General features: G+C 49.4%; 1 protein-coding gene across 24 annotated transcripts; it reads left to right on the top strand.

Annotated features, from left to right (window-relative positions):
• Positions 1 to 10,433: 10,433 nt before the first annotated feature.
• Positions 10,434 to 22,303, top strand: PRKAG3 (protein kinase AMP-activated non-catalytic subunit gamma 3). 24 transcript variants are annotated; one of them, XM_084998302.1, is made up of 15 exons: positions 10,434 to 10,983; positions 11,571 to 11,610; positions 12,088 to 12,243; positions 12,604 to 13,007; positions 13,898 to 13,979; positions 14,444 to 14,502; positions 14,604 to 14,649; positions 14,866 to 14,920; positions 15,122 to 15,248; positions 15,381 to 15,546; positions 16,673 to 16,710; positions 16,886 to 17,032; positions 17,388 to 17,620; positions 17,797 to 17,982; positions 18,187 to 19,873. In XM_084998302.1, the coding sequence occupies exons 3-13, from the start codon at positions 12,090 to 12,092 to the stop codon at positions 17,502 to 17,504; spliced, it is 1,395 nt and encodes a 464-aa protein (XP_084854428.1). In that variant the 5' UTR covers positions 10,434 to 10,983; positions 11,571 to 11,610; positions 12,088 to 12,089; the 3' UTR covers positions 17,505 to 17,620; positions 17,797 to 17,982; positions 18,187 to 19,873.
• Positions 22,304 to 23,155: the final 852 nt, after the last annotated feature.

The raw sequence follows: 23,155 nt of genomic DNA, 5'->3' as shown, positions 1-23,155 counted from the left end.
GCAATACACAGAGAAGTTTGTCAAGGGCTCTCAGAAGGTGCTGCCCTCTCTTAAAAGAAAATACAAGAAAAGATGGTCTCTTTCCTTCTGGATGTTATTGGGCATCGGTTAAGAGCCCAGAACTGTTGCTGCCCCCTCAGTACTTGAGGCTGACACCAGAGGAAAGTAGCTAAGACATTCAAACAAAGGCATCTCAGAGCCACTGGATCAAAGTAACTGGAAGCCCAGCCCGCCCCTGGATGCCCTGTTAAATGAACCAATAAATCTCCATCTTGTTGAAACCAATTAGAATTGAGTTTTCTATTACTTGTTACTGATACAGTTTGCCTTCTGAGGAATTTAATCTCAACTCATTCAGGGTCTCCCCCTCTCTCCCAAGTACTGATGTGAGGCTGAGGTTTGGGGTGTGAGACTAGATGTTTGGTTCTCAGTCAGCATTTGGCATTCACCGAGGCATCCATCACACCGTCTGGTCCTTAGTTGATGGGCCATACACGTTTCTCCCTACCATCCTTTCTCTCTCCACTCTGTTCCATTCTTGGGCCCACAGTCAACTTGAGGGGGTGCTATGCTGGGTCAAAGGACACGTCATGTGACTTTCAAAGCCTTGGTCTTCTCCTGCATTGCTCTTGGATGTCAGGATGTAAAGGACACTGCTCCCTTCCCATGCTGGGTCTGTGGAAACTCTGTAAATCCATCTAAGGACCCGTCTCCCCATATGCACCATGGCACACTTTCTACTTCGGATTTTATCCCGAAATTGAGGCACAGCCCGCCTCTGCCTTTAGATCCCATAAACCAGCCAGGGGGAAGGAGCAGGGGACAGGCCCACATCTGCTCACACTTGCTTCTCATCTAATTCTTCTCTTCCTGCCAAACCAAGGGATCTTTACCTCCTCTTGGGACTAGAGAAGTCTCCCTCAAATTCATATTTATTCTCCAAAATCTGTTGTGCTTTCTCTTTGACCCACCTGTTCTGTTGTTTCTTTTTTTCTCATTTCTTCCTTCTTTTGTTTACTAACTCTGTTTCTATTTGTTTAGGACTTTTTCTAGCCATGACAGCATGCACGATTAAGATATCAAAATCTAAAGTTAATCAAAAATTTTCGGCGTTCCGTTGTGGCTCTGTGGGTTAAGAACTCAACTAGTATCCATGAGGATGCGAGTTGGATCCCTGGCCCTGGTCAGTGGGTTAAGGATCTGGCATTGGTGTGAGCTGTGGTGTAGGTCGCAGACATGGCTCGGGTCTGGTGTTGCTGTGGCTGTGGTGTAGGCCAGCAGCTGCAGCTTTGATTCAACCCCTAGTCTGGGAACCCCCATATGCCATAAAAGGAAAACAAACTTTTTCCTCTTCACAGATAACACAAGGATTTTCAAATACTTTAAATTCTCTTTTTTCTACCACTCCTGATTTGTACATAATGGTTGGCAGTATTTTAATTTTAACCTCACGGGACATTATAATTCTTAAATTTTTTTGCAGTTATGACTCATTTAGATTTATCTATATCTTTACTACTTTCCTGCTGCTTATACCTTGTTAGTTCTCAGATCTAACATGTAGCGTCACTTTCTTTCTGAAGCGTTTCCTTCACTGACATGAGCTCTCTGGTTTTGTCATCAAATAACATTTTTATTTTTTATCTTCCTTATAAACTTTCTTTTTGTATAAAACGACGAGTTGGAAGGTATTTTCTTTCGGCACTCCAAAGATATTCTACTGACTTCTGGGTTTCCATTTTCTACTGAGAATTCAACTATTAGCTGTCACTTCTTGAAAAGTGATCACTTGGAGTTCACTGAGTTGTGGCTCAGCAGAAAGGAACCCGACGAGGATCCGTACAGACGTGGGTTCGATGCCTGGCCCCACTCAATGGGTTGTGGTGAGCTGTGGTATAGGTCGAAGATGTGGCTCTGATCTCACATGGCTGTGTCTGTGGTGTAGGCCAGCAGCTGCAACTCTGGTTTGACTCGTAGCCTGGGAACTTCCATAGGCGGTGGGTGCGGCCCTAAAAAGACCAAAAAAAAAACAAAAAAACAAAAAAAAAACTCTTTTTTCCCCAGTTACTTTAAAATTTTTCTCTTTGTCAATAGTTTTCTGCGATTTTCACCATGATATTTCTATATGTGTTTTTCTTTCATTTATCTTCCTGGGACTCAAAGGCTTTTTGAATCTAGGAATTGTTATTGTTTATCATTTCAGAAAATATCAACCTATGTCTTCAAATAGCACTTCGGTCCTATTCTCTCTCTGCTCTCCTTCTGACACTCTATTTAAATATGTTTTAGACTTTTCTATTTAACCTCCATGTCTCTCACTCTCTTTCATATGTATTTTTGCATATTTTTAAACTTTTTGTATTATGCCTGTATTTTCCATTCATTTCTTTCTTTTTTTTTTTTTTTTTTGTCTTTTTTGTTGTTGTTGTTGTTGCTATTTCTTAGGCCGCTCCCGCGGCATATGGAGGTTCCCAGGCTAGGGGTCTTCGGAGCTGTAGCCACCGGCCTACACCAGAGCCACAGCAACTCGGGATCCGAGCTCCGTCTGCAACCTACACCACAGCTCACGGCAACGCCGGATCGTTAACCCACTGAGCAAGCGCAGGGACCGAACCCACAACCTCATGGTTCCTAGTCGGATTCGTTAACCACTGCGCCACGACGGGAACTCCTTTCCATTCATTTCTAGATGTCCCATTGGCTTTTTTAAAAAATGTGTCATTCTTCTTTTTATTTTTAAAAATTTATGGTTTCACCTGCAGCATGTGGAAGTTCCCTGGCCAGGGATCAAATCCAAGCCACAGCTGCAACTTATGCCACAGCTGCAGCAATGTGAGATCCTTAACCTGGCCTGGGGATCGAACCCGAGCCACCACAGAGACAACATCTGATCCTTAACCTGCTGTGCCACAGCAAAAACTCCTCATGCTGCTTTTTATAGTTTCCAACTTGCTCTGTGCTCTTTCAAACTTGTCTCCTATTTTATTAAACACGGGAAGTGTTTTGTTATAAATAAAATGTCTGATAATTCCAGTTTCTGAAGTTCTTATGGGTTTATTCCCACTGCAGGTATTTTCTGTCTGCTCTTTCTTACATTTCTAGTTTCCTTGTATATCTACTTATTTTCAACTATGTGCTCGATGTTGCTGGAATTTGTGGCTTTGGAAGAGGGAGCTTTCTCCCAAGGACATTCGTGTTTGCTTCTGCCAGGCCCTGGGGTCATTACTGACTTTATCAGCTTAAACCAAGTTCAAACTCTGACACTCTCTGAACCATTCAGATGAGGAAAACCTTGACTGTAAACCCAAGTAAGAACTAGTTTGATTCTGGATTATACTTACTCCAAGGGCGTGTTCCTTTGAGAGCCCAGTTTTTTATCGATGGGATCTCCTATCATATTTCCAGTTTGTATGAGTCCCTGGCCTCCATAATCCTACATGGCTCTTGCTAGAATTGGCAGGTGCCCTAGAGCAAAGCAACTACTTTTCTCACTAACTTCACTTTGTGCCCATTTTCCTTTCATTTGGGCCTAGTCTATACTATCTTGCCTTTTCAGTGCTTTTTAAGAAGATGCTTTTTATATTTTACCCACCATTTAAAATTGGTTTTAGTGGGATATGTTTTCTTTTTCTTTTTTCTTTCTTTTTGGCTGCACCTGTGGCATATGAAAATTCCCAGGCCAGGTATCGAACCTGCACCACAGCAGCAACCTGAGTCACTTCGGGGACAACGCTGGATCCTTAACCTGTTGTGCCATAAGGGAACTCCTAGAATATGTTTTCTGAATAAACTAGACTGCCAAAACTCCCACATATTTTAAGCCAAAGGTATTCCCTTTCCTCCCAGAAAATCTTACTTTTAAAACTCAAAAGCCAGAAGATATTCTTCTTTGCATTTTATCATTTCTTCCTTGAGGCAGTAAAGAAAGAAACTCTAAAACTGAGTGAGAAAAAGGTTATAAGGTAAAAGAAGTACCCCTCAATTTGGTTACTATTTCAAAATATTATCCCACCACATGTGTAAACATTTTAATTTGATGCCTAGTACATACTTAGGGTTCAGAAAATTGTTGCTATTTCATGATTATTATTTCTACATCCAAACTCACCTTCTTTGGGAAGACTTCCTTCATTAACCTCACCCCATCCCAATTCTTCTTTTACAATATTTTATCCAAGTACCTTTTTACCCCCCTTGACACCCTGCTGATTTATTCTAATTGCTTTTTCAAATGTACAGTTTTTCCTGGGAAAGCGCAATGACTGGATATCTTGCCCAGAAGCTTTTTCAGGTGTATAAGTTTTGTTTCTTTGGAACTCTTTCAGCTGCAGGTGACATAAGACTCAATTTGAACTGCATTAAACAGAAAAAAAGATACTATTAGATAATGTAACTGAAGAAACCCAGTGGTAGGTCTTCAGGTACAGTTTGATCCAGGGGCTCAATGAATGTCAGGAGCACCTGGTCTTTCTCATCATATTGCAGTTATTTTGTCTTCTGATGTGGCTTCATTCTCAGGCAGCTCCACTCAGCATGATAGCAGAATCTCCATACTAACCTCCTCACAACTCAAATTCCAATGGGAGAGGGTTCCCATTAGCTACAGCAAGAGTTCTAGGATTCACCCCTATTGGACTAATTTGGTCAATACCCCCCCCCTCACTATAGCTGGGGGGATTTGATGTGTGCTCATTTTCTTAGACGAAATCAGAGGTCTACTCCCTAGAACTGTGGTTAAGCCCCTCTGAAAATCAGGTGCTCTGAGATTAGAAAAATTGTGGCTCCAAGAAGGAAAACTTAGGGGTTTTCCAAAAGAGAGGTGAAATGGATCCTGGGCAGACAAAAGCACCATATGTCTACTTCAGTCTCCAAAAACTCACAGAAAAAGGCTCAGGAATGGGGCCTGTGGGGCAGACTAATGGCAGTAAAAAGGTGCCGGTTCCTTCCAGGTCCTTGGGCCATTGGCATAGTTACTGTTTAGTTTCAGCCTCACACAGACAGGACACGAGCTGGAGTCTGGAAGCCTGGCATGAAGGGTGCTCTCTCAGCCTCTCAATCCCTCTGGCACAGGGGACCTCGTTTGTGAGTTATCAGTAATGGTCTTATCCAGGCAACCTCCTTGACCCCCTCAAGCGTCTTTCCTTCTTCTGGTATAAAAATAACACTTAAACAGGATCCCAACCCCACGTCCTAGACAAACCAGCTATCCATAGATGACAGCCATATTCACCCTAGGGTCAAAGGGCAGTGTCCTTATTATACCCAGTTTTAAGAGTGAGCCGAGAAATAGGGTTTCAAGAAATATGATACCGTGAGTACAAACTAAACTCTAACACCCAAGGAGTATTTATTTCCCATCCGAAGCCAGTAACTTCTGCTGATTGGCGCTGCCCAAGAGGATGGGTGGGGCTGCGCTTGCCACAAGAGCAGGTGTGGGAGCTCCTTTTTTACAACTGGAAAACCACTATGAGTTTACTGTTGAGCAGCGTTGGTGCCTCCCCCGGCTGAGCCCTCCTCCATCCCAGCCTTGATGCTGCTGGGAGATGACTGGTGGAGGATCAGAGCCCCCTGCCCCCACCCTCACCCTTGCGTACTTTCAGAATCTTGTAGCTGGAGGGCTAGGAGACTGGAAGCAGGTGGCATGGTTATAATTATAGTAACCACTTACTGAGCATATATTACATGCCAGGCCTGTGCTTCATTTACCTTAAGCTTAGTGGCTAAGAGTACGGTGCTGGAGTCCAGAAATACTGGGTTTCAACTCACTAGCTTTGAGATTTTGATCAAGTTTCTTAATCCCTTTGTGCCTTGATCGTCTGATCTGTAAAATTTTAATAATAAAAGTATTTACCATATAGCATTGTGAGGGATTACATGGGGATACCGCACACGATGTGTTTTGCAGTGTCTGATAGTCAGCACTCCATAAAGGTGAAGCATCCTTATAGATATTTGTAATTTCTAATCCTACTCAGATTCTGCAATATAATTGCATTAGTTAGGGAGAGGTTTGGCTGCTATAGCAAAGGTTCAATTTGTCAGTGGCTTAAACCAGCTAGAAGTGTATTTCTCTTTATTTATTTTATCTTATTTTTATTTTTGTCTTTTTGCCATTTCTTGGGCCTCTCCCCTGGCATATGGAGGTTCCCAGGCTAGGGGTCGAATCAGAGCTGTAGCCACCGGCCTACGCCAGAGCCACAGCTACGCGGGATCCGAGCCGCATCTGCAACCTACACCACAGCTCACAGCAACGCCAGATCGTTAACCCACCGAGCAAGGGCAGGGACCGAACCCGCAACCTCATGGTTCCTAGTTGGATTCGTTAACCACTGCGTCACAACGGGAACTCCTGTATTTCTCTTTATAACATTCCAGAGATGGAGAGTGGAGGGATTCTATTATTTTCGACCTTCATCTTCCATCACTGGGTTCAAATGGCCCATCCAGCTCCCACCCCCATGTGGTCACTCCAGTCAGGAGGAGGAGGAAAAGCAGCCTCTCCTTCTAAGGGCACCCTTAAAGGCTGCATATGATATTGCTGCTTAGATCCCATTGGCCAAGCTTAGTCACGTGGCCATGCTATCTGCAAAGGAAGCTGGGAGATATAATCTTGCCCTCTGTTAAAACTGAGGGGAATTACTGGTGGAGGAAGAAGAAGGGCAGAATAGACATTGCTCTGCCGGAGTCCACCGCCTGGCCACCTATCACAAAGAACATGTTTATCACCCTTCTAAGGGAGGCAAGGCAGAGTTCCACCCAGACGCAGCTCCAGCTCAGAGCCCAGGGTCTCTGAGGGACTGGGCGTGGACGGGGTCCTTAGAGTCTAGAGAGCTGTGAACCAAAAGTCAGGTGATCCAGCCCTCCCACTCCCCACAGATGGCCGTGGAGGAGGAACAGGATAAACTTCAGAACAGGAAAGAATGGCAAACCCTGGCAGTCAGTTGATCTTTAACCATGACTCAATCCAGTTGAGCAGGAAGAGCAATGCTGCCTCCCTGGGTGGAGGAAGTGCTTGAGCGGTCATCTGGCCGCCGCTGGTTGTGCTCTCTTTGAGGGAACATTTCTCCTCTCCTACGTGGTCTCTGGCATTGCCTCTCGCGAAGTGGTTTCTTCCCCGACATCGCCTGTGGCTGCATGGGAGAACACGTCTGTCCTTGTAGGTCTCACAACTTTCACAGATTTGGGGGTGGGAGAAGCGGTGCTGGGGACAACTAAGGGTATCACACCAGTCTTTGCTGGCCAGGTTTGTCATCTCTTTGCCAATATAATACCTTCAAAACCTTCCGAGGCTTCTGATGGGTTTCCTATTTGTGTAACCACCGTCATCAGTCTTCTTCACACACAATGTTTAAGCTTGAATAATCTGGATTTGGTGTTCTTCCTATTCTCTCTCAAATTGCTGGTGGCTACCTTGAGGCCATCTGAAAAAATATGCTTGGCTCTGAAGACAACTTCCTTATTCTGCCCACTGGGCCGGCTTCCACTGACTACAGAACTGGGGTGTGCTTGAGAAAGGTTTGGGACCACAACTACAATCCTTGCTAAGGTTGCCTCCTTCAAGCTGCCTCTTAGAACCCACTGCCTGGGTGCATTTCTCTTGCAGGACTTTGCTAGGAGCAATAATCGGCAGCCAATACAAACCAGTTTCCATGAGTTAGTCTCTGTTAGCACCTGATTACCTTTCAAGGCATCGTAGATGACAGATATCCATACGTTTTCCTATAACATATCAGTGGTCACCAACTTACCAACATACAAAAGTTTTCTTTGCTACCTGCAGTCCAGTTTCTAAACCAACACCACTAGTTTTAGGCTTTTAAAGCAGTGCTACTTCCAGATGCCAAATTTTGCATTAGTTAGGATACAGATTTAAAGACCCAACTTTTATTCTTCACTTGTTCTTTCTTTCTTTTGCTTTTTAGGGCCGCACCTGCGGCACATGAAAATTCCCAGGCTAGGGGTTGAATCAGCTACAGCTGCCAGCCCACGCCACAGCCACAGCAACGCAGGATCCTTAACCCACTGAGCGAGGCCAGGGATTGAACCTGCATCCTCATGGATCCTAGTCGGGTTCGTTAACCGCTGAGCCACGAAGGGAACTCTGTAAAGACCCAACTTTAAAATGACTGAAACAAGGAAGTATATTTCTCTCATACTAGGGTGACTCTGAAAACTTTAACAAGCCTTTTCCATCTTGGTCACGAGATAGCTGCTCTGGCTCCTGACATTTCATTACGACTCCAGCCATGGGGGCGGTGGGAGGAAGATGGGAACTCATGCTCTTTCTTTTAAGTCCTGACCTGGAAGTTGCTCACAACACTACCATTCACATGGGCCAGATTTAGTCACAAGGTCATATTTAACTGCAAGGGTTGAAAATTTAGGTCTTTCTTAGAGGCAGTCATTCCAACTAAAGTTTGAATGATGCTGTTTCTAAAGAAAGAAGAGAGATACTGGGAGACAACCGGCTGTCTCTGCCACAGAATGTTTTTGTTCTCATTTTTACATTCAGGGAAACGAGCTCAGAAAAAACAAGCAATGCTTTCCAAGGTCAAATGGCAGAGCATGAATTTTAATCAGGTCCATCTGACCCCAAAGCAGATTTTCCGTCTCATCCAGCCAACATATTTTGGCCATCAAGGTGCACGCTGTTTACTTAGAAATAAAAGATATTTTCGTGTGAATAGCTATTCACACAGTGACCAGCCCAGGGTACACACAGAATGTGGCTATAAGGAGATCAGAGCAGTAAGGGTAATGCAATTAGGGAAGGCTATTAAAACAATTTTTTTGGCTTTTTTTTTTTTTTTTTTTTTTTTAAACAGCGGCTCCCTCAGCCTGTGGAATTTCCCAGGCTAGGGGTCGAAATGGAGCTACAGCTGCAACTTAGGATCTACCTGAGCCATGTCTGAGACCTACACCCCAGCTCACAGCAATGCCAGATCCTTAATCCACTGAGTGAGGCCAGGGATGGAACCCATGTCCTCATGGATACTAGTCAGGTCCTATACCACTGAGCCGCAACGAGAACTCCAAAATTTTTTTTTTATTATAGGTGATTTACAATGTTTTGTCAATTTCTGCTGTACAGCAAAGCGACCCAGTTACACACACACACACACACATATATATACATCCTTTTTCTCATATTATCTTCCATTATGTTCTATCACAATAGATTGGACATAGTTCCCTGTGCTCTACAGCAGGGAAGACTTTTTAAAAAGAGGAGCCCCTGGAGTTCCTGTTGTGGCGCAGTGATTAACGAATCCGACTGGGAACCATGAGGTTGCGGGTTCGGTCCCTGTCCTTGCTCAGTGGGTTGACGATCCGGTGTTGCCGTGAGCTGTGGTGTAGGTCGCAGACACGGCTCAGATCCTGCGTTGCTGTGGCTCTGGCGTAGGCTAGTGGCTACAGCTCTGATTTGACCCCTAGCCTGGGAACCTCCATATGCTGTGGGAGCGGCCCAAGAAATAGCAAAAAGACAAAAATAAATAAATAAATAAATAAAATAAAAAAGAGGAGCCCCTGATGCTGGTCCTGTGGGTGGAATGTGTCTGAGGTGGAGGGGAGAAAGGGGTATTGCAGGAGAAGGCAGAGGTTGAGCCTGTTCCGTCTCTGGCTTGGCTGTGAAGGTGGTCCCGGGGCAGAAGAAGGCGGGGGGCCTTTGGGATTCAAGGCACAGCATAGCTCTGGGGATGGTAGGCGTGATCTTTCTCCCTTTTGAGGTGTCCCATTGGCTGTGCTTTTTTTTTTTTTTTTTTTTTCCTTTTTAGGGTGGCACCTGCAGCACCTGGAAGTTCTTAGTCCAGGGCTCGAATCGGAGCTGCAGCTGCAGGCCTACACCATAGCCACAGCAATACCAGATCCAAGCTGCATCTGTGAACTATGCCGCAGCTTGCAGCAACGCTGGATCCTTAACCCACTGGGCAAGGCCAGGGATCGAACCTGCATCCTCATGGATGCTAGTCAAATTCTTAAAGGGCTGAGCCGCAATGGGAACTCCCCATTAGCGATGCTTTGCATGTTTCATCACCAGGGAGCAGACAGGCAGAGGCCACAGGGATGCTGCAGAAGAAGAGCTGCATTTTCCCCCTGTACCACCAAAGACACCCACGGACGGCAAGCCCCTTCCCTCTCTGTCCTCCTCCACCTGCCCCTTAGGCGATATAGGGGCCTTGAGAACTGATGAGAAATATGTTCATTACATTCATCGAGAAACCCAGTAACCCGTTACTGAGTGTCTGTCCAGTCCATGGCGAGACTGGGATGGAAGAGCCTGGAAAGAAGAGAGGGAGGGAGGGACAGAGAGGGGAGCTGGAGCAGCTGGGTCAGCGTTACCAATTTGGACAGTGACTCAGGCCCCAGGAATGCCAAGGAAGGGGGGGTGGGCCGCCACGGAGCCTGCTGGGATTCCGTTGGCACCAGGAGACAGAGGGAGAGCGCACACAGTGGGGTGGGGGGCCTGGGGCTCCTGCACACCTGGATCTACCTCTGCAGGTAGAAACAGGTGTCTCTCACACTGTGGACTGGCACAGGCCCCATGCCTTCAAGCCCACTTCATACCTGGAAGGCGATTCTCACAACTCCCCGCCTGCCCCAACCATCCCACTCCACCAGAGAGAAGGACGGTCTCCTGGGACTCAGAGGGGGACATCTGGACACACACTGGCCATCCTCCCGGGACCACCCACGAACTCCGCCTCCCCAGCCTCCCAGCTGGCTGCAACTAGCCCTTTCTAACCCCAGTGCCACCCACGACCGGAGTTTGTACAAGGAAGAAAGTTAAGCTCAACTTGCTTGCATTTTCCCTCCTTTGGCGCCTGACAAATGAGAGAGGCCCTCACGGTGGGAACACAGCGGGGGCTCTGAGAGCTCCCCTCCTCCCACCCCAGTTCCAAGCTGCTTCCCCCACAGCAGGATCCTTCTCACCTGTCCTCAGAGACCCAGGAGACAGCCCGGGACCAGGCATCAAGATTCCAGGTGGGCCCCACCCCTCCCCAGGGGGCCCCCAGGCTGCTGGGCTGGAGCAGCTGAGCGGGTGGACCCCTTCCACCCTGCTCCCTGCCACCCAATCAGAGAGAACCCGATCCAGGAGGGCAGGGTGCCAGGGGTCGGGCCCAGAATAGTGCTGCCCAGATACAGTGTTGCGCACTCCTCCATGGAGCTTGCCGAGCTAGAGCAGGCACTGCGCAGGGTCCCGGGGTCCCGGGGGGGCTGGGAGCTGGAGCAGCTGAGGCCAGAGGGCAGAGGGCCCACCACTGCGGATGTGCGTACGCGTGCGTGCTTGCATAGCCAGGATTTTCTGTGTATATATATATGAGCGTGAGGGGGTCCGCATGTGTATACTCCTTGTGTAAGTGAGTCTGTGCGGTTCTGTGTGTGTCTGAGTGTGTGTGTTTGGGTAGGTAGTGTGCGTTAGTGTTTGGGGGCTGGGTGTTTGTGTGTTTGTGTATACATGGGTGGGGGGTGTTTGTGCGCACCCGTGCCTGTGTGCTGGGAAGGGATTTCCGTGTGGTCCAGAACGTGGGGCGTCTTCCCCACCCCAAAAGTCACTCTTCTCCACACAGACTCCCTCCTGGAGCAGCCTCGGGGGACCTAAGCATCAAGGTAGGTGGGGCTGCCCCTGCTCGCGGGCCCAGGCTCTTCTCCCACCTCCTTTTCTTCCACGTCTTCAGGACCCCAATCTCCCCCACTCCACTCGCCTGGCTCTTGTCTTCCTCTCCTTTGCCTTCTTTGTTCCGCTTTGTTTCTTCTTCCTCCCTCTCCCTCACCTCCTCCCTCTTTCAAAAGAGTAGAGGGGGCATCTATAGAGTCTGGAGATTGGGACTCTCTTGACTTTCTCGCTTACTAGCTGTGTGATTTGTGGCAAATTGCTTCACCTCTCTGAGCTCAGGTCTCTCGTTAGTAAAACAGGGCTGATAGCCATGCCCTTCGGATAAGATTGCCGTGAGGGTTGAATGAGAAATTTGTTGGAGGACAAGCCCTTTGAAGCTTCCCAATATTAAATATTATTATTAGTAACATTTTAATGGAATTTATTGTGTTACTCCCCATTAACCAAACAGGTCCCATTCTCCCTTGCAGAGATGAGCTTCCTAGAGCAAGGAGAGAGCCGTTCATGGCCATCCCGAGCTGTGACCACCAGCTCAGAAAGAAGCCATGGGGACCAGGGGACCAAGGCCTCTAGATGGACAAGGCAGGAGGATATAGAGGAAGGGGGGCCTCCGGGCCCGAGGGAAGGTGAGTTCAAGGCCAGTTCTGGGGAGCTGGGACTGGGGGCAGTGGGCAGTCCTCAAACCTGGGGCCCGTCTCTGGTCTGGTCCCTCCATAACACAGGCACATAACATCATGCAGCCAGTCTCCCCACAAGGGGGAGGACAACTGCATTGCTGATCCAGGGGTCCAGGGATCCAAGGTGGCCAACTCAGGACAGAGCCACTGTCTTCTCTGTGACTTTCTGAGACTCAGCTCTCTCACCTGCAAAATGGGGCCACAGCATTCAGGCTTCCCAAGGTTGCGATGAGGATGAATGGAGACAGCAGATGAGAAAGTTCTCTGGAAGAGGGAGTTACTGTCCTCTCCCCCGCACTCCCCGAACAGGTCCCCAGTCCAGGCCAGTTGCTGAGTCCACCGGGCAGGAGGCCACATTCCCCAAGGCCACACCCTTGGCCCAAGCCGCTCCCTTGGCCGAGGTGGACAACCCCCCAACAGAGCGGGACATCCTCCCCTCTGACTGTGCAGCCTCAGCCTCCGACTCCAACACAGACCATCTGGATCTGGGCATAGAGTTCTCAGCCTCGGCGGCGTCGGGGGATGAGCTTGGGCTGGTGGAAGAGAGGCCAGCCCTGTGCCCATCCCCAGAGGTGCTGTTACCCAGGCTGGGCTGGGATGATGAGCTGCAGAAGCCGGGGGCCCAGGTCTACATGCACTTCATGCAGGAGCACACCTGCTACGATGCCATGGCGACCAGCTCCAAACTGGTCATCTTCGACACCATGCTGGAGGTGAGGCCACGCCTCAGCCCCCCCCATCCTCACCCCCCCCCAGGATGCCTTGCCAGCTCTGCCCCCCTCCAAGCCCCTTCCCGAACTCCTTCCGGCATGAATGGAGACCGGGGGAGGGCTTCTGCTCTCTGCACGCACCCCTTAATTGTCATCCCAGCTCTGCAACTCAGTATCCAGAGATAGGAATGCCTGCTTTAGCCTGCGAATTTCAGAGGATTCCTGGGACAAGCCAGGCAATATATGAAAGTCTTTGCAGGGTGGCTTAGGACAAAGAGCAAGGGACTCTTGGTAAGAGAAAAATAGGATGAGCTCTGCTCCCCACTCTTCCCTTAGGTTAAACTATGAAACATTTGGTTCCGTGCTTCTCGCTGTGTGCACTATTTGATTCTAGTGGAATATGAACAAATACATTTCATGTAGTAGCTTTGTATGTTATAATATTAGATATTTTACAATATTAGAAAATTACAGTCAGCAGGTGTAGATAGTCTTGTTTAGGGTGAGGCCCAAATAAGTCAATGTAAAATTTATTTAGGGAAAAATATTTTGTAAATATTATACACATAATTTCACCTCTAGCACTTAACAAAATCGATACTATGTGTGTCTGTACACTTATGACTTTGGAGTAGAAACACTGGGTTGGTTTCCCACACCTTGGAGTGCTTGGGGAGGGGTCACCTCAGTACCTCTGGCCACCAGCAGCCTTAGATCTGGAACAAATGTGCAGACAAGGATCTCGTGGAGGGCATGCCAGGACGTGGGAGAGGCAGACAGCAGGCTCATGTAGAGGCAGGCCCGGGAGGCGCCCGGTGGAAGAACCCTGGCTGGCAGGGGACCTCTGAGGCGCAGGGAACGATTCACCCTCAACTGTTCTCTCCGGCGCTCAGATCAAGAAGGCCTTCTTTGCCCTGGTGGCCAACGGCGTCCGAGCGGCACCTTTGTGGGACAGCAAGAAGCAGAGCTTCGTGGGTGAGGAGGGGCTGGGGAGGCAGAGGTGGTGGGGAAGGGAATAGGGGGACCTTGTGGGGTGATTCTAGGGCCGAGCTCTGACACACCACAGGCTTCAACCAAGCAGGGGCCTGGCCTGGAGAGGGGGGGAGCATTTGACCCCGGTCTCCTGGTGGCCAGCTGGGAGATCTCAACTGTAGGAGAGCTGTGACCAGCTGACCCCTCCAGCTCTACTACCCCAAGGTCCCTGTCGCAGGTGCTAAGTAAGAAGAGGACAGGCGGAGGAAGGAAGTCAGAAAATAGAAGAAGCAGGGCAGGAAGGAGAGAAATGACAGGGGAAGCATAAGAGGGACAACCCCATTTGTCAGGCACGGGAGGGGCTGCCCTCCTGTCCTCTTTTGGCCACCCTCAGTAAAAGGATGTGGGCAGGGTGGGGGGAGGGGCCCGGGCTGACCCCCATTGCTCCCCCCTCGCCCCCCCCACAGGGATGCTGACCATCACAGACTTCATCTTGGTGCTGCACCGCTATTACAGGTCCCCCCTGGTGAGGAGTGGGCTGGGGGTCCTGGGACACCCATCTGGGCTGGGGTGGAAGGAGTTCAGGGGACCCTCGCCTGACTTTGGGAGTTCCGTTGCTGTCTTTAGGTCCAGATCTACGAGATTGAAGAACATAAGATTGAGACCTGGAGGGGTGAGCAGGCGAGGGGACGGGCGAAGGGGCTGAGGGTGTGTGGGTGAGGATGGGGCCAAGGACCTCAGGGAGAGCATGCGCAGTGGAGGTTTCCTGGAGGAAGCGGGAGGAGGGTGATCGGGAGCCCAGGGGATCTAAGGGAGGGAGACAGTCTGGGGGTGGCCACGTGAGGCGGGGTGGTCGGCCCCTTTGTGCTGATTCTGGCTTTTCCTGCAGAGATCTACCTTCAAGGCTGCTTCAAGCCTCTGGTCTCCATCTCTCCCAATGACAGGTGAGCTTCCCCAGCCGCCCACTCGAGCCTCCTTGCCCCGCACAGACCCCTTCTCCAGCTCATCGGTTCTAAGCTCATGGACTCATCGTCCGTGGACTGCAGATGCGGCAGCTTTGACACCCTGTCCTCCTCTCCAGGGGGGCTGGGATGAAGGGGCTCTCTTTCCAGACTGCCCCAGGCTCACTGCTCCCACCTCCACAGCCTGTTCGAAGCTGTCTACGCCCTCATCAAGAACCGGATCCACCGCCTGCCGGTCCTGGACCCTGTCTCCGGGGCTGTGCTCCACATCCTCACACATAAGCGGCTTCTCAAGTTCCTGCACATCTTTGTGAGCCTGGGCACAGCCTCAGGGACAACCTGAGTGGCTGAGAAGTCTTCAGCCCTAGGGATGGGGGAGGGAGTAGCTGGGAGCCCCCTGAGGGCTACTCCCTCCTGGCCTCACCTGTCCCAACCCAACCAGGGCACCCTGCTGCCCCGGCCCTCCTTCCTCTACCGCACCATCCAAGATTTGGGCATCGGCACATTCCGAGACTTGGCCGTGGTGCTGGAAACGGCGCCCATCCTGACCGCACTGGACATCTTCGTGGACCGGCGTGTGTCTGCGCTGCCTGTGGTCAACGAAACTGGTACCTATGCCCAGGATGGGGGCTCTGGCTGTGATGGGACTGCGGGGGGGCAGGGGTCTAGGTGGCATCAACTTGGGGTCCAGCATGGAGTCAGGGCTAGCAGTCTCTGCCTTCTTTGAGCTTTGGACCAGTTGCTTAGCCTCTCTGAGCCAGACCTCAAGTTCTTCCTCTGAAAAAGACTTAAAGGAACCATGGCTGCACACTGTTTCAAGGTTAAATTCACCATAAAGAAGCCAGATATCGAGAAGTATTTTAATTTATGTTTGATTATGAAACATTTCCAATGTCTGAACATGGCAGAAAAAACTATAATGAACCCCACGTATCCACCTGGATTAACCACTGTTAACATGATGCCGTGACCAGTTCTTTTTTTTTTTTCTTGGCCAAAGTAATTTAAAGTAAATTATATTATAGAATTATGTCATTTCACCCCGGAACACTTCATCTGCCTCTCTTAAAATAAGTGTACTTCCTATATCACCTAACAATTATGAATAATTTATTAATGCTATCTAATATCCAATCCTAATTCTCATTTCTCCATTTTCCCCAAGAATATCTTTTTTTTTTTTAACAGTTGATTTGTTGAGACCAAGATCCAATCAAGGTCCATGTTTCGCATTTGCTTCTTTTTTCCCTTAAGCCTCTTTTAATCTAGAACAGTTCCCTCCTTGCTTTATTTTCGTGACACCGGTGATGAGAAGCTGGGTCAGTTGTCCTGTAGAATGTCACACTTTGAGAGATTTGCCTGTTAGCTTTCCACAGGTAGCCCTTATTTTTTTTCTCTATTCCTGCGTTTCCTGTGACCGGGAAATTAGCTCTAAAGGCTGGATCAGATTCAGGCTAGACATTTGAACCTAGAATATTTCAGAGGTGATGCCATGTACTCCTGTCTCATCATATTAGGAGGCATGACGGCAGGTGTGTCTCTCTGTGTGATGCTATTTGATCTGTGGGCTCAGGTGCTGGCCGTCTGATGCCTCACTATAAAGCCGGTAGCCTGAGGGGTGGGGAGTTCATTCCCAAACCCCACCCCAGGCCCTCGCTCAGCATCCTGGTTCTGACCCAAACCTCTCCCCTGTCTTTCTCACACCTTCCTCCCTGCCCCTCCCATCCCCCACAGGACAGGTAGTGGGCCTCTACTCTCGCTTTGATGTGATCGTAAGTATCTATGGGGAACGGAGGGGACCTGGGGGACCACAGGGAGGCTGTGGTGTGAAGATGGATGGAGGTTGGTATCTGTGGACCAGGGAGGCCTTTACAGTGTATATAGAGAGATTATTTGTGGGACTGGAGCCTGGCCGAGGGCTAAGAATGGTCCCCCCTCCCTGCCCAGCACCTGGCTGCCCAACAAACATACAACCACCTGGACATGAGTGTGGGAGAAGCCCTGAGGCAGCGGACACTGTGTCTGGAAGGCGTCCTTTCCTGCCAGCCCCACGAGACCTTGGGGGAAGTCATTGACCGGATTGTCCGGGAACAGGTACCCCAGCCCCTTCATGCCTGCTCCCAACATGTAGGGCCCCGTCCTCCTCGTGAGCAGCTCCAGCTAGCCCATCCACCGGGCACCTGTCCGGCCCCCCCATCCCCCATCTCATGGCCAAGCTCATGGTGTCCATATTGGCCAGTGACTGGTCCTATTATCGGGGCCCTCAGGCCAAGGGCCACAGCCAGCTGATCACCCAGGGTGGTCACAGCCACCCCTAAGCAGTTTCTAGGAGACCCTCTCTTGCACCCCCAGTTAGGTTAAGTTGTTGCCCCTGATTCTCAGTGCCAACCTCATTGGCTGCCATAGCCGCATGGCACTGCCCCCTCACTGAGCCTCTGTGGGCCCACAGGTGCACCGCCTGGTGCTCGTGGATGAGACCCAGCACCTTCTGGGCGTGGTGTCCCTCTCTGACATCCTTCAGGCTCTGGTGCTCAGCCCTGCTGGAATTGATGCCCTCGGGGCCTGAGAACCTTGGAACCTTTGCTCTCAGGCCACCTGGCACACCTGGAAGCCAGTGAAGGGAGCCGGGGACTCAGCTCTCACTTCCCCTCAGCCCCACTTGCTGGTCTGGCTCTTGTTCAGGTAGGCTCCGCCCGGGGCCCCTGGCCTCAGCATCAGCCCCTCAGTCTCCCTGGGCACCCAGATCTCAGACTGGGGCACCCTGAAGATGGGAGTGGCCCAGCTTATAGCTGAGCAGCCTTGTGAAATCTACCAGCATCAAGACTCACTGTGGGACCACTGCTTTGTCCCATTCTCAGCTGAAATGATGGAGGGCCTCATAAGAGGGGTGGACAGGGCCTGGAGTAGAGGCCAGATCAGTGACGTGCCTTCAGGACCTCCGGGGAGTTAGAGCTGCCCTCTCTCAGTTCAGTTCCCCCCTGCTGAGAATGTCCCTGGAAGGAAGCCAGTTAATAAACCTTGGTTGGATGGAATTTCCACACTCGGTAAGAACTCAGGCTGGAAAGAGGAAGCCTCTTTCTAAACACCCATCTCAGTCAACTGGACATGAAATCAGACTCTTTCCTTGTAGTCCAGTTGCTAGATTTGCAGATGGTGGGGGTGCAAATTCCACCTGCTTGGCAGAGGTTCTCCTATTAGAAAGGCAATCGTCTCTCTCCATTTAGTCTTCCATTCTCTTTCCCTCACAGGCTTCTCCAGGCCTCCCCCATAGCCCTTGCCCTGCCAGGAGGCCTCAGGATTGCCCGGTCCACTGTGGGATGATGAAATTAAGGAGAACAGCTGCATCAAGCCTGGGGTTTTCTGAACCAGAGGCACTAGGATTACCCCGGGGCTGACTGTGCCATGCCCACCCATGGCTCTCCCCTCACCTGGCTCCCCCGGGGGTGAGAGTGGGGGGGTGGGGAGCCCCTCAGCCACCAGTTCGGTCCAGGGCTCTGGACTGCTCAGCTCTTGGACTACCTGGCACTTGTCCCAGTGGTGTTCCCCCCCCCCGGAAACTACCCCCGCGATTGCTCACAACTTTGCCACTGCCCTGTGCTCTCCCAGCAGTGCCTTTCAGGGCTGCCTGTTGATGTGGGGGGTCCCCCTCCATTTTCACCCTTAGCTCTTACCAGTGAGCAGGGCTGTCGGTCCCCTGTGAGGGCCCTGCGTTTGGATGATGGAGGATGAACCATTGAGAAAACCAAAAGAATAACCCATGAACAGACTTCATAATTTTCACTCTGAAAAGGCTCCGGTCACTCTGAAGGTGTGGTTCTTTCTGAATTCAAAGACACAGAGGAAAATTTGAAATGGACAGACCTTGCAAGTGACGCTTCTTTGGCTTGTGGAGTGTTATTCCACTGAAATTTCCTTTTCATCTTTTATTTATAACAAAACTATGAAGGAAACCTTCACCAGTTACTTATATCCAACTTGGTCCACACACTCTCATCTGCAAGAAACGTTAACTGAATTTTTCTAACACTGGATGTAATTTCCCCCACGACCTCCATTTCACCAGGCGGTAGAAATTAATCTCCGTCACTCCGGGGTTCCTCTTCCACGTTTTCTTGGGGTTAATTTTGGTGGGGGGGGGGGCTTTAAGTGGTGTACGACTTTGGCCTTCAGCCATCATCATCCTTCCATGCCAGCACCTGCTGAAACATTCGCATGCCTGTGTGGTTGGTCACTGGCGGGGCAGAGGTGGGGCACGGCCCCCGCAAGGTACTCCCTCCCTCCCTACCATGAAGCCTCCTCGGGTCTGCCTGCTCCTGGGGCATGAGGACATTCTAGGTCCTGTCCCTGCACCCCTCCGGGCCTCTGGCAGCTCTGCGGGGCCATCCCAAGCCCATCCGTTGAGTCAGACAGCAAGGGGTCCCTTCCCCTCTGCGCTCAGCTGTTTCCCCAGCCTCTACCCAGGAAGCAGGGGGCCCAGGGTTCTTCCATCTTTGACACTTCCAAACCTCTCTGGGATGTTTGTCATGCTCCCCACTCCCTTCAGACACAGCGCCCTTGTCAGGGCCCTTTTCTCAACCCCTGTCCCCCATTGTCCATATAGAGTCTCTTTGCTTCCCCAGGGCCCACTGGCCTGTGGACTCTTTACACAGCGGGGAAAGAGGAGGCCTTTTTCTCTAACCCATCGTACAGGCTTCCAAATTCACTGTATGTGTCTTGAGTTCTTGTGAGCCAGGCTTCTGACGTTCCAAAGCCAAGACTGAGTTTCTGCTGTGTCACCCCTGTGGTAATGGACACTGCAGGTCTGCTGTCCAGGGGGAGAGGGAAGGTTAACATTTCCAAAATATGATCCTACCCCATTTACCTCGCAGAGCGACAGAGTGAGGACATCTGTGTTTGATGAGTCAGGCTGTAAATGAAGATATTTTCTCATGGACACTCAGCTTCTGTGTCCGGTTTTGCCACAACCAATGGGTCAGTGCTGGTTCTGCTCTGGCCCTACCTGGGAAGGTTCTGGATCTTGGGCTCAAGTGGGAGGACGGGACAGGGGGTGCTCTCAGTGTCAGTGGGGAGTGACAGTGTCTATAGGGAGCCTGGGGTAGGCGGTCTCCATCGGCTCCAGGTAGAGTGTGGCAGGATCAGTTTTTTGAGGCGGCGTGGCAGGTGGTTCTGCATGAGCAAAACTTCAGCTGTCACAGCCCAGGCTGTGGGTGGAAAGGACAGCCCGGGAAAGCACTCTTTCCCCCTCCTGCTCCCCTTGAAAGTGGAAGGTGGTGGGTCCCACCTTCCTGGACCCACCATCCCGAGGATTCAGGAGTTGCCCCCCTCAGGCCCTTCCGTGAGCCCCACCCCCACCCCCAGTCTCAAACCCCCTGCTCTGCCCACAGCCCAGCCCTCTCATCATGGCCACTGGAAGAGAGGCGAAGGGTTGCCATGGAAACTGCAACCACTCCCACTCAAGCTCAGAAAAGAAGTGTGAAACCCGCCCTGCCATCCCCTCTGCTCAATCGTGCCAACCTGGGCTCATCAAGTTCTCCAGGCACATCATGCCCTCATTGCTTCCCCTGGGCTCCGAAGCTGTCGGGCTAGACTCCCACAGCCTCCTTAGTATCACAGTGGTTCTCAACCCTGGCTGTGCAACAGGATCACCTGGGAAGCTTACTATAATGCAAATCCCAATGCCTTCTTTCTAGAAATTCTAGTTTCCCGACTTGGGGGTGAGACCTGGGCAACTGTATTTATTTTCTGTAGAAACTAGAGATTTATGATTAATAACACCTGGTGAGCATGACAGGGTACTGAGAAAAAAGAATGCCTCCTTCTCATGATTAGTAAAGTCATTTGTCATGGTATTGGGTCTATTATTTATTATGACTATGATTTACAAGAAGCATTGGGTAAGAGTAGTGGCACAATATAAAAGATATAGGATTTGTTAGTATTTTCACTACTCTTCCTCCAAACATCCTTAAACGCATAAGAATTCCGTACAGGGTCATGTATGGTCTGTTCCATGAAGACAATTGTCCAAGTTTTTATTTGACGTGTATATTAAAAGTGGAATCATAAATAATGACCTGAAAATAAATTAATATTACCAAGTCAAAATACCTTTAGAGCTAAGACTTTTGTAGAACATGAGCACGTGGACAGACAGAAAACACTAGATACCCTACTTTTATTCCCAGGAGTACTACGTAGTTGTTTAAGAAAACACGCTGTTTTCTCAAAGTCTTACCCAAAAAACATGGATCCTAATTTGGCCAAGAATTTCAAATGAGCAGGAGTAGGAGTAATGAGATGTGCACATTCTTTTCAGTCAAAGATATCTCCTCTGGGCTGAATTAATGTCTACTCTTCTGCAATTATCCTAAATCCTATTATTCTTTTCTTGTAGAATCAGGTCAAGGTGGGTCATCAGGAAGCCTCACCATGACATCCATGCACTGTCACTTGTGGGAGCAGCCCAGAGTCCCTGAGCCCCCAGACTCTGGAAATGTGCCCCATCCCTGGCTGCTGATGGGCTTTGTGTCAATCCTCAAACCAGGGATGACACTTTCATTCTCCAGAGATGGTCAGGCCTAGAAGGTTGCAAGGGAAAGAATCTATACTGTTGCATCACATCCACCCTGTAACTATGTATGTGTATGCTGTTTTGGCTTATTTTATTTTAAACTTTTCTTTTTTCTAATGGCCGCACCTGCACCACATGGAAGTTACCAGGCTAGGATTCGATTTGGAGATGCAACTGTCAGCCTACGTCACGACCACAGCAACGCTGGATCTGAGCCACATCTGCGACCTATGCCACAGCTTTTGGCAGTGCCTGGCTTTTTAAATTTTATTTATTTATTCATTTTAGGGCCATACCTGTAGCATATGGAAGTTCCCAGGCTGGGGTCAGATCGGAGCTACAGCTGCTGGCCTACACCACAGTCACAGCAATGCAGGATCCGAGCCGCGTCTGTGACCTACACCAGAGCTCACAGCACAGCCAGAATCTTAACCCACTGAGCAAGGCCAGGGATTGAACCCGCATCCTCATGGATACTAGTCAGACTCGTTTCCGCTCTGTCACAATGGGAACCCCTATTTTTATTTTTTTAATTGATGTACAGTTGATTTACACTATTGCAATCCTATAGCTATGATATGTATTTGAATGACTCATTACCAAAGAAAGTAATTTTTCCATTTATATTAAATAAGTCTTGTCTAGGCAATGTGATGGAATGTAAACTGTTAGAGGCCATTTTCAACTCCCAAGATAAGAAGAGAACTTCATGTACACGTATGGCATATTTTATTTTTCTGTAGGTGTATTATATTTCAATAAAGATTAAAAGAACTCCAGTATAAAGAGAAAAATGCTTTGACCAGGCTGTATTTTGTTTTTCTCTGTTTTGAGCAGGAATCTTTGATCCTCTTCTTCCCATAGCTGTGTCTGTGGGCTTTCCAGCAGCACACACTCTGAGCAAGGTTTCATAGTTGCATTAACAGCTCTTTGGCTCTGCCCAGCTGATAACTTTTAGAACACAACTTGTCACTTGTCACTTGTCACTTTTGGGGGGAGCCCCTGGAGCTGTGCCTCCACGCCACCAACATGGAAGGGCATATAGCCTGCTCCTCGATGAACCCTCACAAGGTCATCGTTACTTTACCAACCCCCTGGGCTCTCGTTTCAGTTCTGCATTTCTGATTTCTGATTTATAATTAGAGACTGGATTTGAGGCCCTGGAGATACACAGCAGGGCAGTGCTGCCTCATAATTTCCTGTAGTGCTTCTAGAAATATGGCTTCCATTGGCAACTATTTCCATAATAATCTTGCCAAACTGATCTCCACAGAGTTTTAAAAATGGAGAGAGAACACACATGCCATGAAATTCACTCTTTCAATGTGTACAATTCAGTAGTATTTAGTATATTCACCAAGTTGTACAACCATCAAGACTCTCTAATTCCAGAACATACGCAGCACCCCAAGGAAACTCCGGATCCATGAAAGACCACTCCCGGTTCTCCTGGCAACCATCAATCTATTGTCTTTCTCTATGAATTGGCCTATTCTGGACATTTCCTGTCAATGGAATCATACAACATGTGGACTTTTGTGTCTGGTTTCCTTCATGAGCATAATGTTTTCAAGGCTCATTATGATGTAGCATGACTTAGTACTTCATTCCTTTTTATGGCGGAATAACATTCTCTCTTATGCATA

The sequence above is a fragment of the Sus scrofa genome, chromosome 15, assembly GCF_054392235.1.
Source record: "Sus scrofa isolate SSC_HxYL_T2T_F1_AM1 chromosome 15, Sscrofa_HxYL_maternal_Yorkshire_Landrace_v2.0, whole genome shotgun sequence".
In the NCBI taxonomy this organism is placed as follows: Eukaryota; Metazoa; Chordata; class Mammalia; order Artiodactyla; family Suidae; genus Sus; species Sus scrofa.
The sequence above is the reverse complement of the archived record's forward strand: the minus strand, read 5'-3'. Positions and strand labels throughout refer to the sequence as shown.